Raw genomic sequence first — 16,512 nt, forward strand, 5'->3', positions numbered from 1 at the left:
TCGTGCACTTGGGGGGGGCGTCCCTCAACCTGGCCTGTGCCCTCTCACAGTCCAAGAGCCCTCAGGGGGTGTCTGACTGCAGGCTTAGGCCCGCTCCCTGTAGTGGGGAGCAGGCCTAAGCCGGCAGTTGGACATCCTTAGTGCTGCCGTGGAGGCGGGAGAGGCTCCCGCCACCACGGCTGCGCTCACCAGCCATAAGCCTGGCTCAGGGCTCTGGCTGAGTGGCACTCCCCCTGTGGGAGTGCACTGACCACCAGGAGGCAGCTCCTGCATTGAGCATCTGCCCCCTGGTGTTCAGTGTGAGTCATAGCAACCGGTTCCGCCATTTGGTCGATTTGCATATATTAGCCTTTTATTATATAGGACGTGTCACAGACTGGTCGTTCTGCTGTTTGGTCAATTTGCATATTAGCCTTTTATTATATAGGATAGATTATTTTGTTGAACCTCTAATTTTTATATTCTAAATTCTATAGATTATATAATGTGGTAGGACAAAACTGAACACTCAGTTCATGAAGCATGATCCAGTATAATTCATCACAACTGTGAAGAATGGCCCTGGATTTTTCCTTGGTAATTTAATGTGGGTCATATTAATCAATTATGTTGAAATAATAGTAAAAAAATTTACTACATATAAATGGCAATATTCATACTATGTCTCAAAAAGTCTATAAAATTTTAAAATATATACACACCATCAAGTAACATATCACTTGGCTAAATACAAAAAAGAGCAAATGGTGCCAGTTCCGTATCCTAAAGGGCCTACCACTGCCTTCTAATTTTCACTCATTTCTCACACCCCTTCCTGGCATTATTTTACGAAGCAGTAATTTATTTGCACTCACATGAGTGCATTTTACATTTCATTAGAATGCAAAAGCAATAATTCAACATATGCCAACTAATAAACGTTAAAAACACTAAAATGAATATGTTGTGGTGAAAAGGGGGTCATGAGAAAAGCATTTCGGGGAAACACACACTGGCAGGCGGATAAGGTGTAATGTTAAGATTTATTGGAGCAAAAACAAACTGTGCCCAGGTGTCGGTGTTTCACCCACAGCTCTGCTCTGTGGCAGTCCCGCTTCTGGGGTCTCAGACCTGCACCTGTGCTCCCCAAGCCCAGGAGGGCCAGGGTCCACTAATGCCGAATTCTCTGTGTCTCATTTCTCCATCTGCTCATCCCCCACCAGTGCTGCACTGGGGCCACACCTGGGCCTCAGCTTGGGCTATGTGAGTACTATAGAGGGAGAGCAAGCACATGAACGAATGAATGCACATGTGCTACCCCCAAGGGCCTTTGTTAAGCTTTGCTTATATGACATTGCTTTTGGGAGAGAGCAGGCTTTCTTTCAAACTCACCAATCTCTTTCCTAATCCTTCCCAGGTCTATGCTGGGTCCTTCCCCTAACCAATCCTTTTTCAGGATCTACTGGGTTTCCTGTCCCTTATCCAATCGGATCCTTTTCTGAGTTTTCCCAGGCGAGGCTCTTCCCTTTATGTGGCTATTTTGGCTCCGACTGTGCATGCCTCAGAGTTCTGCCTCCTCATCTGGTTTCCGCTGAGCGCGTACTTCCTCCCCGTGTGCTATCTTGGTTTCTACTGCCCATGTGCCTAGCAAAGAATTTCCCAGGGAGGGAACTGGTCGTCCCCGGGGAGACTGGAAAGCCAGTCCCTCCCCACTACCCACTGGGGTCGGGGTGGAGGTGGGGGAAGGGTACAGGGGAGAAGGAGGTGTGAATCCCCTTGGCAGGGATTCAGCAATCTCCTGGGGTATCTGAAGCTATAACTTCCAGACTTAGTCAGGCTTAGGCATAGCCAGTTCTGTTCCCGTTTCTTTCATTAATTTCTAACTAGCTGCCTAGCTGCCTATGCTAACAAACATGGTTTATAGTCAACAGGAAATGTTTACCTGATTGTTGAAATTATAAATGGACACCTTATACAGATTTGTAACTTCATAATTACATTTACTTAGATTTCCAAACTGTGAGAATAAATATCAATAAAAGCCATGGGGTTGAAAGATTCAGTGTCAACAATTTTTCTAAGATTTGATTTCTTTGATCTGATATATAATGTCAAATGAAAGTGAATTTTTCTTTGCTGCAGTTTGGACCATTTTGGCATCTCCAAAGGGCATGGTAGCATCAGACAGGTTTCATTCATTTTCTTACAGCCACAGCTGTGCTTCCAGACCCATCTGGTTACACAGCGACCAATTCTAAAAGGATGTATAGACAAGTGGCCCACATCCGCAAAGTCTATCTGTTCTCTATAGTGGACAACAAAGCTATCCGACAGCAGTGATGTCCATTCACACGTATTTAACGCAAGAATAACTTTTGTGCTCTTGAACCATGATTCTCATCCATTGATAACTGCCTCTAATTGGTGCTTTTCAACCTCTTCTTGTCCTTTCAAATAACTCTGTATCACCTTACTGTACATTTTCAGAATATCCAGAGGCATGAAAAAAGGTCTTAAGGGTAGGAAGCAGAGAACATTCATAGGATACAAGGTCAGAGGACCCATTAATTCAATTAAGTCTATTCAATATATGGTGTGGGAGGTAGGGCTTAAAAAGTATTGGATGGGGAGGTATAGCAAATAATTTTTTTTTCAAAATGTCCTATTCATTTAAGAAGACGCATATTATAGGAACTGCATGTTTGGAGGGTTAAAATACCGTAAAGTTAGAAGATACTTCATTCAGGATGCTGGTGACACTAACCATAACTTAGAAACCTGTAGGCATTTATGGCTCCACCCCCTGGCCATTTTTAGTTTTAAATCAGAAATAGCAAAAAATAAAAAATGTTTCCAGCTGGCTCATCTGAAGGGGTTGTTAGAAGGATCGGGTTGACACTTGGATATTTTTGTTTATATAAAAGAGAAGTTTTTTATACTAAATTTTTTATTTTTATTCTTTTATTATGATTATACCTTTCAACTAAACATTTTACTAAACTAATTAACTATTTACTTAACAAATTCAGCTTATCTTTTTCCTTCTAAATACTAGGAAACATAGGTATTTACATTCTAAAAATATTTTTAGTGATTTTGTAATTTCTGAAATATAATCTTTTAATTGGACAGCAGCCAAATAGCACATATTATTGTGCAGTTATATTTTAGGTGGTACTCATTGCATTAGTGGGCCATACATTAGGACATTTGGTTTACATTGGTAAAACAGAGGAATAAAAATAGCTTCTCAATAGAAATTAATCCTAAATTCTGACTGCCATATTCACATCTTATTCTAAATCATGACTGATTCCTTAAAACATTTTCTATTTCTAAACATACACTTACAGAAAGTGCTAGAGCCTCTGAAGTTAAGGACCCTATTGTAAAATTCTTTATATTTCCAGCTCATGATTTCTCAATAAATACTTTTGACTTTACATGGTACTAAAATCTGGAAATGATTTTTTGTATACGTTCCTCTAAGATAATCATGTCTTATTAATCTTTCCACAGGTTCTACAACATCATGGTACTTACCGTAATTTTTAAATTAATAACAAAGGATTAAGATTTATACAATTTAGATGTAAAGTTTATTAAAATTACGTAATGCTTTGGAAACTTTACGTCAGTAATAATACTATTACATAACACTATTTCCACAGCAAAACGGAGAACGTTTTGTAATATATAATGTAGTCACACAACGCAGACTTAGTTGAAATAGAGGATCATCAGGCCAGTGACAAACATCCAAGGAAAGTCTTATTCATACAAACCAGTAATAACTAACACAAATAAATACTTTTTCAATCTGCTAACAATTCATAAATGACTTCTATGTGCTAGGTTCAATGTTAAGTATTTTCCTTTTAATATTAAACTCTCCTAACAACACTGTGAAGTAAATGGCATAATCTCCACTTACAAATGTGCCAGCTTGAATTCAGCTGGATCACGGTAAGAGCAGAGGCAGGAGGGATTTGATCCTGGGCCTCTCTATGTTGTGTTCATTGTTGTCATTTCTGTGATTTGTCTATTCCATGCACCTATTCATAGCTTCTGTAGATTTAAGTTATTTTAAGACCATAACTATAATTCATTTTAAAGAATAAGTAGTGAAGTGGTAAACTATTGTCATATTATGGCCATCCTGTATCAACCAGATAAGAGTCAAACATGTTTGATGTTCATTAGTCCCTAGTTGCTTCGCTGACATTATCAATATGGATAAAATGACTCGCTGGGGAAATTAATAGCATTAAATAGCAAGTGCTAAAAGAAACTTTGTTATTTAAAATCCTATGCTAAAATGACAATGTAATCAAACTTTGACAGGGCAAACTAATTGGTATGCCAGATTTGAAATGTAAAACACCTCCACGGTTCTGATTCTAAAAAGTTTCATATTATTTAATGAGCTCTTTACATAAATTTGCAAGCAAAGTAAACAATATTTAAAGTTACGGCTTTTCTCCCATACGCTCAGAAACCAAAATGACATGCTAGCTTATTTTTAAAAAGTTATGTTCTGATATCAGAAACTCTTATGCACATACTTCAAATTGTAAATGAAATCTAAGAAAAATTTTCTCATAAATAGATAAGCAAATTCCACATTGCTTTTTAAAAAGACAAATAATTGCACTATAAGGTAGACTCATCTCACACTGGGAACATAGTTATTTCCTTAAATTAAAACAACAACAAAAATAATAAGAGCAGCCCGGCCTGGTGTCTCGGTTGGAGCATCCTCCCATACAACAAAAAGATTACGGGTTCATTCCTAGTCAGGGCACATACCTAGGTTTCAGGTTTGATCCCCATTGGGGGTGCATACAGGAGGCAACAGATCAATGTTTCTCTCTCACATGATGTTTCTCTCTCTCTCTCTCTCTCTCTCTTCCTCTATCTCTAAAATCAATAAACATATACATGGGTGAGAACTAAAACAAATTATAAGAGCAAATAAAAAGGAGGATGTGTATGAGAAAGTGGCATATATTTATAGATGAATGGCTGCACTATTTCTCAAGTTTTACATTACAGTCGTTCATTTTATTGTGCCACATGCGGAGTTAGCTGGCCCAATATTTTCTAAAAACAAAAACACAACATTGTGAAAAGTCAAAGTACCTATCATATTACCTCGGTGAAAAATGACTTCTGTAATGTTCTCATTACAAAAGACAACAATCAGGTAACTAATTGTAAAAGAAAAAACTAAGCACTGCTTTTAGAAAGGTTATGTTATGGAAATAATTTTTAAAATGAATGAAATTTCATATGAAATTAGAAGAAAACTTCAAAAGATTAATCATCACTCTTTTAAACAAAAAGGCAATCTACTTTTTTTATTTTCATTAAAAACTGACACAGCACTAACTGAGGAGATTGAATTATAAAAACATATCGCATCACATGGCCATGCTTGATCAAAATCAGCAATCAGGAGTAAAAAGAAGCAGTGTTTCATCATAATAGCAAATTCTGGAAGACAACCAAATATATCATCTGGCAGTTCAACAGCTGTTACAGCTTGGTAGTAATACCTTGGCATTTGCTATAAGCTATAACTTTGAAAAATTGATTTTTCATCTGTCAGATAAAATACCCAAAATCTTCTTTTAATATTTTAATATTTAAATAAAATATATGTACTAGTCATTACAATTTGACACACTTGACAGTAAAGCCACCAAATTAATTTTCCTATTAATAGTTTAATTGAGTATAAATACTTGGCAAAGAATTGACATGGGTAATAATGGAAATGTAATTTTGTTGAATTTCATTGTGCTAGCACAATGGATTAATATCTGCTAATATCATTCTCAGTTCCTTTTCTGAGAGAACAAGTTTGGGAACATGATTAGAATTCCATCATAGAGAGAACTGACAACAATAATAATTCAAAGAGTAAATTGACATATATTAATGATCTAAGAATATATAATTACAACTAAAATTTAAACAACTGTCAAATGAAATTTACTGAAAATGAGAATTTTTTATTTAGGCCACATAAATCACTGAAATGTATATTTAGTAGTTGGAAAAATAAATTGCAAATTTAAGTATAACTGGTTCTTGCAAGCGACACAGTGTTTTATTTTAAGACCTGGTAAAATCTCGGGATAAGAAGGATGTTTCCCATTAAGTAAATCCTTTATAAAAACCTTCAATTCTGGCATTCGACTTAGATTTTGAAATGTCATAAAACATTTAGAACTCAACATTTATGCAATCCAGTGTTAGAAAACAAAGTGGCAAGAATAGATCACATCTTAAAGTAATCAAGTATAGGTACCTTAATGCCTATTGCTGTTTTCTTTGCTTCTGCTTTTAATTTGGTTGCTCGTAAAATAGGTTTGGTTTTTTTATAATCCTGTTTACCTAGAAAGAAATAATTTCAGACAATGAGTTATGCTTATGTATACTTCAAGTTTAACAGCCATCTGAAATGTCAAAGAATGTTTAAATAGAGTAAAATTGGGACACGGTTGCAAAGTAGTTCCCAGTTATGGAAACCATAAACTTGTCTTCCTAAGATCAACTTTTCCTCCTCCTCTACTTTTTCAGGAAGAAGATTTGACAGGCATCTTTGATTTGCTGAGCAGTGATTATAGGAAAAGACAAAAACTTCTTTTAGCGAATAAGATGTTTAAAGTACAGAGAGTAAACCTTGTGGAAACATTTGGAAACAAATGTGTAAATAAATGAGTATACATAAGGTCCCATTAATAGGTAAAGCTAACTTTGTCTTCATAATTGATTATAAAGTCATTCATTATAAATTTATTTTATTATTTTATTATGGATATTTTAAGTATTTAAGTAATTAACTTGAGACATATTGTCAAGTTTTTCCAAGTAAGAAACTCAAAAAGATAAATAACTTTTAGTCACTGAATCTTTTAGAGAACATACGTATTTAACTTTTGGTTCTTTTAATAGAAGACAGAATAAATATGGCTAGATAAAAGATATAGGATAGCTACATTTAGATATTAGTTTCCATTTTCTCTACCACATTTCACAGCCAAAAATGAACAAAACTTAGTGCCACCAAGTATCTTTTTTGGGGTACCATCTCATGACCCCACTGAGTAATACCTATTAGTTTGTAAAGAAAATAGATTTAACAATAACAACAAAAGCACTGACTAGAATAACATACATTTTTGTTAACCACACTCTTAACTAAGAACTGGGTCAAATGAGTCTCAAACATAACAGTATGTTATTCTGAGTGGGACTGAACATTTGACCGTATAATCTCTTCAGCTGTTTTATATTCTGTTATGTGGCCCTGTTGTTTCCATTTTACTCTCTTTCCTTTCAGTGATAAGTTCTTTCCAAAAATTACCTCTCTTTTTTCATTAATTTCCACATCTTCCACACACTAAAAAAATTCGAAAGTGGTTGATCTAAACTAAAATACATCATGAACATGCAATGCATGATATATTTCTTAATGTATCTGTGTGAGCGAGTAGAAGGATTGAGCAAAAAAATAAAAGAAGCCCTGGCCGGTTTGGCTCATTGGACAGAGCGTCGGCCTGGGGACTGAAGGGTCCCGGAGAGATTGAGCAAAAAAAGTAAAAGAAAAAAAACTCATGGATACTAGTATGGACAGCATGGTGACTGCAGGGGAAATGGGGTTGGGGGTAGATGGAGGAGGGAACAGGAGAGATAAATGGTGCTGGAGGCCTACTTGACTTGGGGTGATGAGCACACAAGACAGTGTAGAGATGACCTGTTGTGGAACTGTGCACCTGAAACCTGTATAACTTTGCTAACTAGTGTCTTCCCAATCAATTCAAAAGAAAAAAAAATAAACATATAAATAACTAAATAACATTTTTAAAAATTAGAAATGGCAGAGAGGAGTCAAATGGATGGGAGCGATGAAGAAATGCTATAGTTGTGTCCATTAGGCACATAAAAGTGTTTGTTTGGCTGGAGGTATGTTTTTTTAAAAAGAGTAATATTCACTGACTAATATTCTCTCTGATTTCACATCTCAATGGTCAAACTATTCATGCCATTATTCCTGCTGAGATATGGAACTTTCCAGAACAATGGAAATGGCGACATATCAACTGCCTCTGACACTCACGGTTACAAAGCAAGTTTCTAATGAGAATCTACAGACAAGTTTACAGATTATAGACTTGAGGTTAAGCAGGCATTCTTATTCTATCTCATATGTGCCCTATAATAATCTCTAGATGCAATTGGGGGGGGGGGGGGAGGGTGGGGGGATAAGCAAATGAAAAAAAGATTATCTTATATTAACCGGTACGCTTTTCATACACATATGCAATATTCTGGATGGTGTGTCTGCCATAAAACAAATTCAAATATACCTCAAAGAGTAAATGTTAAAGTGAGAATTTATCACTCTGCTTCACATCCCATATAACCATTGGTTAAATGTGTTCTATTTCGATTCAAATCCTATAATCTCAGAGAATATTGCAGATTTATATTACATTTGATATGAACATTTGAAACTGTATTATAAGTAGATGATTTTAAAAATTATTGTACATCTGGCACTGCTCCACATAGTGAATCTGTCATTAATTCATTCTTCTCCTTGCTGACTATGATATCTGAAAGTATATACTGCAACACATGGTTTCAGTCTACTCAGTGAAAACATTTACAGCAGCCATCTATTAAGTTATTTATAACTAAAACCAGATCTTTCCATTATATCCAAAGAGGTTTTCAACATGTTATTTTTGTTATGGCTTCAAGAAGGAAACCACCTGGCCGATGTGGCTCTGTTGGTTGGAGCATCGTCCTGTGCACAGAAAGGTCATGGGTTCAATGCCTGGTTTGGGCACTTATGGGAGGCAACTGATCAATGTTTCAATGTTTCTCTCACACCGATGTTTCTCTCTCTCTTCTCTCTCACTCTCTCTCTCTCTCTCTCCCCCCCCTCCCTCTTCCTTCCTCTCTTTCTAAAATCAATAAAAATATATATCCTCATGAGGATTTAAAAAAATAAAGGATGCCATATGTTCACGATTATAAAAAGTATATATAATATATAGAAGGCCCCACCTTCTTCTAAGTACTTACATTTAAAAAATACTAGATTTTAGATATAGATGGTTTCTTGACTACATTGTGTCTGATTTTGGTTATACTAATAATGCAATAACCAAAGTAGCTATTTAGCAATTGTTCATTACATTTTATCTTCGGGAAAACCTAGATAACCCAAGCCTATGAAGCCAATCATGGGCAACTCTGCAAATCCCATCTCCATAGGATTTTTTCTTGCTGCTATTAATCTTCTTTTGTTAGTGTTAGTGTTTATTTATTTAATTACTTTAACCTTCTAATTCTGTAAAGTTTATGTTCTTTGTCATATACAGGCACTTAGCTTAATTTTCATCTGACCGATAGTTTTCATAAATGCCTTGAACAGTAAGTCTTCTGGCTTCACTGAGGGGCTGTGTGTGTATGTGGGCGGGTAGGGGTATACATTTTCCTGGATCTGCCTTAGCCTTCACTTCCCACTAGCTTCCTTAAGATCATCTAGAGAAGAGATTATAGCCCTTTCTGTCTTTCTTGGCCGTGGTATAGCTGTGCACAGCCTTATGACTTTCTATGATTCCCAGGAATGTGTGTCAAAGATTTTTAAAGACTCTATGGACATCTTATTGCCCAGTTTTGTTTTGTTTTAGGTTTTTTAGGTCAGCCACATCCTAGCCCAACTAGTGATGCTGACTCAGGTAGTTGTAATGTTAAATACCCCATACTCATTGTTTTTGTCAAATGACATGGGAAAAGGGCTTTTCACAGAGACTGAGCTCTAAATCAGGTCAAATAAAGACAAGTTCTGAGAATGGGCTCTCAGTGGGCTGCCCTCCAGGTCCGGCAGTGACAGTTCTCAGAGGATTTCTGCCTTCTCCAGTGCCTGCAGGATGTGGTTTTTCACAACCACTATAGTTGCAAGATGAAGGAGAGGAAAATGGAATTACAACAAGTTAAATAAAACAAAACACAGTATTCTTACTGAAATCCAGCTGTTTTTCTTGAATAAACATTCTATGGATTGTTGTAAGACTTTTGTTAATTTCCAAATATATGAAAAAGTTGTTTTTAAGAATTTGTTGCCACTGTTCGTTTTGCTTTTATAAAGCACAACGTTCAGAAATAAAGATTTGGATTACTCACTAAAGCCAAAAGTCTCATCAAACCAAGAAACTTGATAGAGACAAGAAGATCTAGAATGAATATTGGAGGAGGCAGGTTATAAATTACAACTACGATGACCAACCAGAGAACTGATGATGATAACCTGAAACTATATTTATTTGCTTGCTCCTAGAGTGTAATGCCCATTTCCCCAGACAACCAATTACTCTGTAAAATCAGCATTATCAAATTTTAAAAAATATTTCTTCTTCTTCCTTTAGGCTGGGTCACAACAGGGGAAGGAAGGAAGGAAGGAAGGAAGGAAGGAAGGAAGGAAGGAAGGAAGGAAGGAAGGAAGGAAGGAAGGAATTTTGAGTTTAGGGAGCTACTTGAGCAGAGGAGTAGCTGTAAGGCTGGGCATGAAATACAGAGGAATATACAGAAAAGAACACATTATCAGTTGAATATCTGCCACATGGAAATGGTAAAGATTAGAGAACTGAGGCACGAGTCCTTGAAACCCCCTCCCTCTTGAAGCAAAGACAGATAAGGCCATTCCACAGGGCTGAGCCATGTCACTATAATTGGACTTCTGCCGCTGACTCCAAAGCATTTGGGTGCTTTGAGACTTAGCTAAGGGTAGGCACGCTTTGATTCTGAGTTATCTAACTGCCAGCTGCTGAGTGGATATTTGTAAAATACAATAAGTACCTCAGGCCGTTTTCCCTTTTCTTTTGAGCAAAACTGCACTTGCTGCTAATTATGAAGGATGCAGTTGGCATGTCATTGGGGTGTCAACCGTAGTACCACAGCCACTACAGGTCAAAAGCATTCTTCTTGTGTTGGGTCTTCTGGTTTTTCTTTCGACAGATCAAAATAACACAACGAAGGGAAATTTCAGGGAGGGATTGCCCCAAGGAGTTATGGTTTTGCAGTAGCATTGCTTTCTCATCCAAGAGACCAGTTCATAAAATAAAGATGTACTACAACATAATGGGACTGGTTTTTCCTCATCCCACCACACAGCTCTTATTAACATTAATGGAAATTGTATGTGAGTTTGGAAAAGGGAGGATGTCTGGTGTTTGCAAAAGCTTTATATTTAGAGTGATTCACTGAGAGGGTCTCATGTGCTGTATTCAAGCACAGGGTAGATAAAGAGAGAGATACAATTTGATGTATTTTACTGTTCAGAAGTGTGGAGGTAGGGCAGGGGAACCATGGGACAGATGGGAGAGGGTGCTGCTTTATTATTAAAGCCTATTGCACTGTGAATAAGTTCACTTATAATAATTTCCAAACACAGCCTTTTAGAATGGATCTATTTTTTCTTGATTTAGTATTCCATGTGGTCTATTTTATTCTACCCCTAACTCTGACAAGTATAAGAAACATCTCAGGGGGCAGGGGGGAGTAATGATTTTTCCTTAATTGAATCAGACCTTCAAGTCTCTCTGGAATTGTAGCAATTGCCGCACTGTTTCTATAAAGAACCACAAGTAGCTATAAAAACATATAGTTAATAAAGATCATAAATAAGTGGGTACCATAATATTATCATTTACTATTCTTATGTTACATTTAGAAAAGGATAGAAGAATTTATACGCTCTATTTGATACAAAATAAAAACCTATGTTTATGTCATTATTTGATATTTAATGCAATACTCATTTACACCTATGCCACTGCTTAATGAAAAAATACATTACTTAATTGCTTTTTGTATTTGCTTTTCGGTTCCTTAGCTTTGCCCACCTATAAGACTGCATCTTTGCCCTTGGTTGGTATTGCTACCCAAGTTCATTATCATGAGAATATCTGGTTATTGTTTTATAAATGTTCCTCTTTCAGAAGACCCGTTTTTTTGTTTCTCGTCAGTGGACTTTCTACTAACCACACTCATTATCATCATGTGGCAGCAGTGCTCTCCCTCTGCCTTAGCTGCTTTAAAAATTAATGCACGGTTATTTTCTGAATACTATATAAGCTGCTTATGAGTACATTATGCTATCAAGCAAGCACATGCAGAAAAGCTTCCTAAACTGTTATTCTTTCAGTGAAAATACAGCTGGTTCTGCTTCAAAGGCACATCTTTTCACCTGCAAATGGACTTGCTCCTACACTTATTCCTCAATTCATTGTCTTTTATTTGTGTCTGGAAATCTTTAATTGCCTTTAATTAGAAAAAAAGTAAACTCAGTACTTTAATCTTGCAAATACATTCAATCATAATTCTGTTTGGGATGAATACCAAGTCCTATTCACTGTCTGATCGCTATAACAAAGATATATAATTTATTGTCCATTTATATAGACCACACCAATTAAGATACAATAGAAAAGCAGAGATGAGTCAAAATATTTGGGAAAAAAAATCTGCAGTCTAAATTTAATTGCTCAAAGAAATTACTGGAAGTCAAGTTATTTACAGCATGCCATAAATATTGAAAAAATTAAAATTTGGTAATCAACAGTAAAAACTTTTATGTTTCTTCAACATTTTTTAGAATAGTTTCTCATCAACTGCTCTAAATCCCTACCCCCTTCCTCAAAAAGCAAAACACTATTTGGCATCTATTTTTCTCATGTTACCAAAATTACTTATGAAAGGGCAGTACAATTTGGCATATAAAGTAATTTCTCAACTGCCATATGAACACAATTTTAGTTACTACACTAAAAACTACAAATAGCCTGGCCGGTGTGGCTCAGTGGTTGAGTGTCAACCTATGAACTAGAAGTTATGGTTCAATTCCCAGTCAGGGCACATGGCCAGGTTGCGGGTTCGATCCCCAGTAGGGGGCGTGCAGGAGGCAGCCTACCAATGATTCTCTCTCATCATTGATGTTTCTATCTCTCTCTCCCTTTCCCTTCCTCTCTGAAATCAATAAAATTATATTAAAATAAATAAATACTACAAATAACTGTAGAAAACTCATTACAAAAGCAAGGGTCAATAGTCTTTCTTATGGAGTCCTATAGCAAACTCAGTAGCTATGTCAATAAACAAAGGGTCTGCTTTTTGATAGCTACAAGATGAATAAAAATCATAAATGGCATGGTCACAAGCAAAAAATAATGAAAATGTTAGTCAAGTTAATGAAAAGAAAATGATAAAACCAGAAACACAATAAAAAATTCATAGTATACTTTTATTGTCAGCAAGACATACAAAATGATGCCACATAGTCACTTACGAAAAAAAGGGGGGTGGTTATCTATAAAAGTAAAACTTGCAAAAAGTACTTTTCTCAAAATTATTTAGAAATACCTGGGCAGATGAGAGGAAGCTCGTAAATTATAAATACCCTTATAAATAAAAATCTCATGCAAACTTTTTAATATTATGTTATAGAGGCAACTCAAATTAATAATTTTTCAATGCTTGGTCAGAACAGCTTAATATTAGTCATACATTGTAAAGGATATACACCATCACTTAACACCACATTAGGTACTAAGAAACAAGTACTATGCTTTAGTTTGCTACAAAGGTAAAGCAACAAGTTGCTCATGAGATCTAAATTACTTTCCAAAATAATCATATTAAAAATGCTAACCAAGCAACAACTTATTATGTACACAGGAAAATGTAACTAAGTAGAAGATGGTATAAAATATATCAACATTTACTTTGCACTTAGCCAAAAAATTTTCACAAACGTTTTTTTAAAAATACTTGCTGTGCGCAATGTACCCTTGGGGGTACGGATACAAAATCAAAGGAAAGCAACAAAAGTATCAAAGGAAGATTTAAAAAACTTCAGAAAAGTTAAACAGCATATTTAAGTAATTTTTCAAGTCAGTTAAAGATATTGCTTAATATTTTAAGAGAAATAAAAGAACATTTCAGACTAATTCAAATCTTAGCCTTTTTTGTGCAGGAAAAAAAACTCTCCCATGGTGATAGAAATCAGAAGAGTGGTTGCACTTGGAGATTGGGTAGAGACTGCCTGCAAGCAGAGATGGGGGACGATCTGAGCAGATAGAAATGTTCTATATTGTCTAAATTCTAAGAACTGTGTATGTAAGAGTTGGATTATGGATCGATTTCCGATATGGTTACTCTTCAGTTATGTGGTTAGCCCATCCCATTTGATCAGAGACTTCAGTCTGGTAGGTCAGTCCTATTTAAACACATCAATAACTAATAACTCACAATATTTATCCACAGCCATCCTACAAGTGAAGAAAGGATAATACACAATAAATCAAACATCATAAACCTCCCCTCAAGAAATTACCCAAATAGAAATACTGTTTTGTAATTTGCATTTATCTGACTACCAGTTAGGTGAGTTAGATAGTTACATAAGATCCTTTAATTTCATTTTTTATTATAATAGTTGTTTGTTTTGTCTATTTAGATTTCCTATTGCATGAACTGTCTATTGTTGTTTTTTTTTTGCCCATTTTACTACTGAGTTTCTAGACTATTTTACTTATTTGTAGTAGGACTTTATTTTTCTACATATAAATTTTTATTGGTTCTATGTATTCTAAATATTTTTTTCACTTTATTTACATCTCTTGTTTTTCAGAAATATATTTTCTTTTATGGAGAGCACCTTATGTATCATATTTATGTAATAGGTATATATTCTTTTGGTATCAATTATTTCTACTTATCTTCTGATTTCTATTGCAACCTCTTGTTTATCCTTCAGTTATTTAGAAGGTTTTTTATTAACTATTTTTAATTTTTAAAAAAGTGGAATAGGAAGAAATGTGAACGAAGAGAGTGGGGGTTAGGTAAGAAGAAATTACCTTTTTTGCTTCTGACTACTAGTTTATCACAATTTGTTCAGAGTTGTGGTGGTAGTATATTGATTCTTTAAAATTGGGGGGTCTTGGTTTGTAACTAGTATGTAAGTACATTTTTTATAAATACTCCACGCATCCTTGAAAAGAATGGGTAGAAAAATCCTACATAGAGTATAGTCTAAACCAGATAAGCTTATATTCCTATGCTGATGAGTGGCAGTCCACCATTTTACTAAGGTAAAAGCTTAATGGAGAATTTGAGGTTATCAAATTATTACCATTAATAAACAAGAGAATTACAAGTTGTTACATGGAAAAAAAGATTTAATAGATGGTAATATTAAAAATACTGCCTATATAAAAGCACCTAGCCTTAAGAATAAACATATTTTTTGCTTTTATTAAATTAATAAAAACTATAAAAGCTTTGAAAAAAAATACAGTTACACAAAATGTATTTCTCCATTGGTAGGCAGGACTGCACATTTTTGCTCCTTAAAAACTCTATACAGTCTTTTATTAACCATATTCTGTATGTTATAAGTATTAGGGGAAAGTTATTTTCTTAATACCACATATAATTGCTTTTTTTCTTTATCTTAATTTGCAGAAATGTATCAAAGGGAAATTTACCGCTTACCAATTTGCTTTCTGTACTGATCAACAGGAAGTTTTACAGTGGAGGCATCTTTTCTACCCATCTTTGATCTCCAAAATGCCTTCTGCAAAGAAAAGAAAAAAATTATGATGAAATCCTAAAAAATCAAAAGCACTGTCTACAAACTTCAGGAATAATTTATTCCATAAACTTCATTTTTAAAGCAATGGGTAAAAGTGCCTTTGACTCATTCCCATTAGATATTAGTAAAGAACACAAAATTATTTCAAAAAAATTATCAAGGATACAACTGCTGATAATTAAACTTCCCAATCATTTGTTCTTGGTAACACTCATTTTATCCAGAACTATCAATGCTAATTAAACCACACAGAGAGCGCACGTCTGTAAATGTGGAAATAACGTAGTACTGTGTTTATTCACATGTTTTGAAGCTGCAGGCACGCTCTTGACAGTGTGTTTCTCTCCAATTACCTCCTCTGCTACACAACGAGGCTAAAGTTTGAATCCCAGGTACTTCAAATTTTGTTTTATAAAGCATGACAGGTAACAAAAGTACATGAATTTGAATTCTAGTTCTGCCTCTCTTCAGTAAACAGTTTAAACTACTACTGCATATTCTAATATTCTTATTCTTACTACATTATAAGCCCTGTTTGATTCAATCTACCACATATCTTTCAAATCCTATTATTTTTATTGAGTTTAAATATTGTAGCAGAGACAAGCTACTCACCAAAATCCATATTCCCCTTTTCTTCCTGGCACAGAGTTACACTGTAATTCCTAACCTCAGTGCAAACACGTAACTGAGTTGTTGTTAGCAGAGTATGAATGGAAGTGATGTGTGTCACTTGCAGACCTGAGCATTAAGATCTCCCTTGTTGAGGCCCGAGTTTTCCTTCCCCATCTAATTAGCTAGGATGGAAATGATCCCCAGACTCACTCACTCACTCCCTCCCTCCCTCCCTCCCTCCCTCC

At 35.3% G+C, this 16,512-nt stretch overlaps 1 protein-coding gene across 5 annotated transcripts in view; it reads right to left on the bottom strand.

The window, feature by feature from the left end:
- The window catches only part of TRIQK (triple QxxK/R motif containing), a 46,954-nt gene that overhangs the window by 11,824 nt on the left and 18,618 nt on the right, over nt 1–16,512 (bottom strand). For all 5 annotated transcript variants that reach the window (XM_014550287.1, XM_014550289.1, XM_014550288.1 and 2 more), the window contains exons 2-3: nt 15,553–15,634; nt 6,296–6,381 (exon numbers count right to left, since the gene is read on the bottom strand). In XM_014550287.1, coding sequence (XP_014405773.1) covers nt 6,296–6,381; nt 15,553–15,613 — 147 coding nt within the window. In that variant the 5' untranslated portion in view covers nt 15,614–15,634. The remainder of the gene's footprint in view (nt 1–6,295; nt 6,382–15,552; nt 15,635–16,512) is intronic.

The sequence above is a fragment of the Myotis brandtii genome, unplaced genomic scaffold (genome assembly GCF_000412655.1).
Source record: "Myotis brandtii unplaced genomic scaffold, ASM41265v1 scaffold59, whole genome shotgun sequence".
NCBI classification, from domain to species: domain Eukaryota; kingdom Metazoa; phylum Chordata; class Mammalia; order Chiroptera; family Vespertilionidae; genus Myotis; species Myotis brandtii.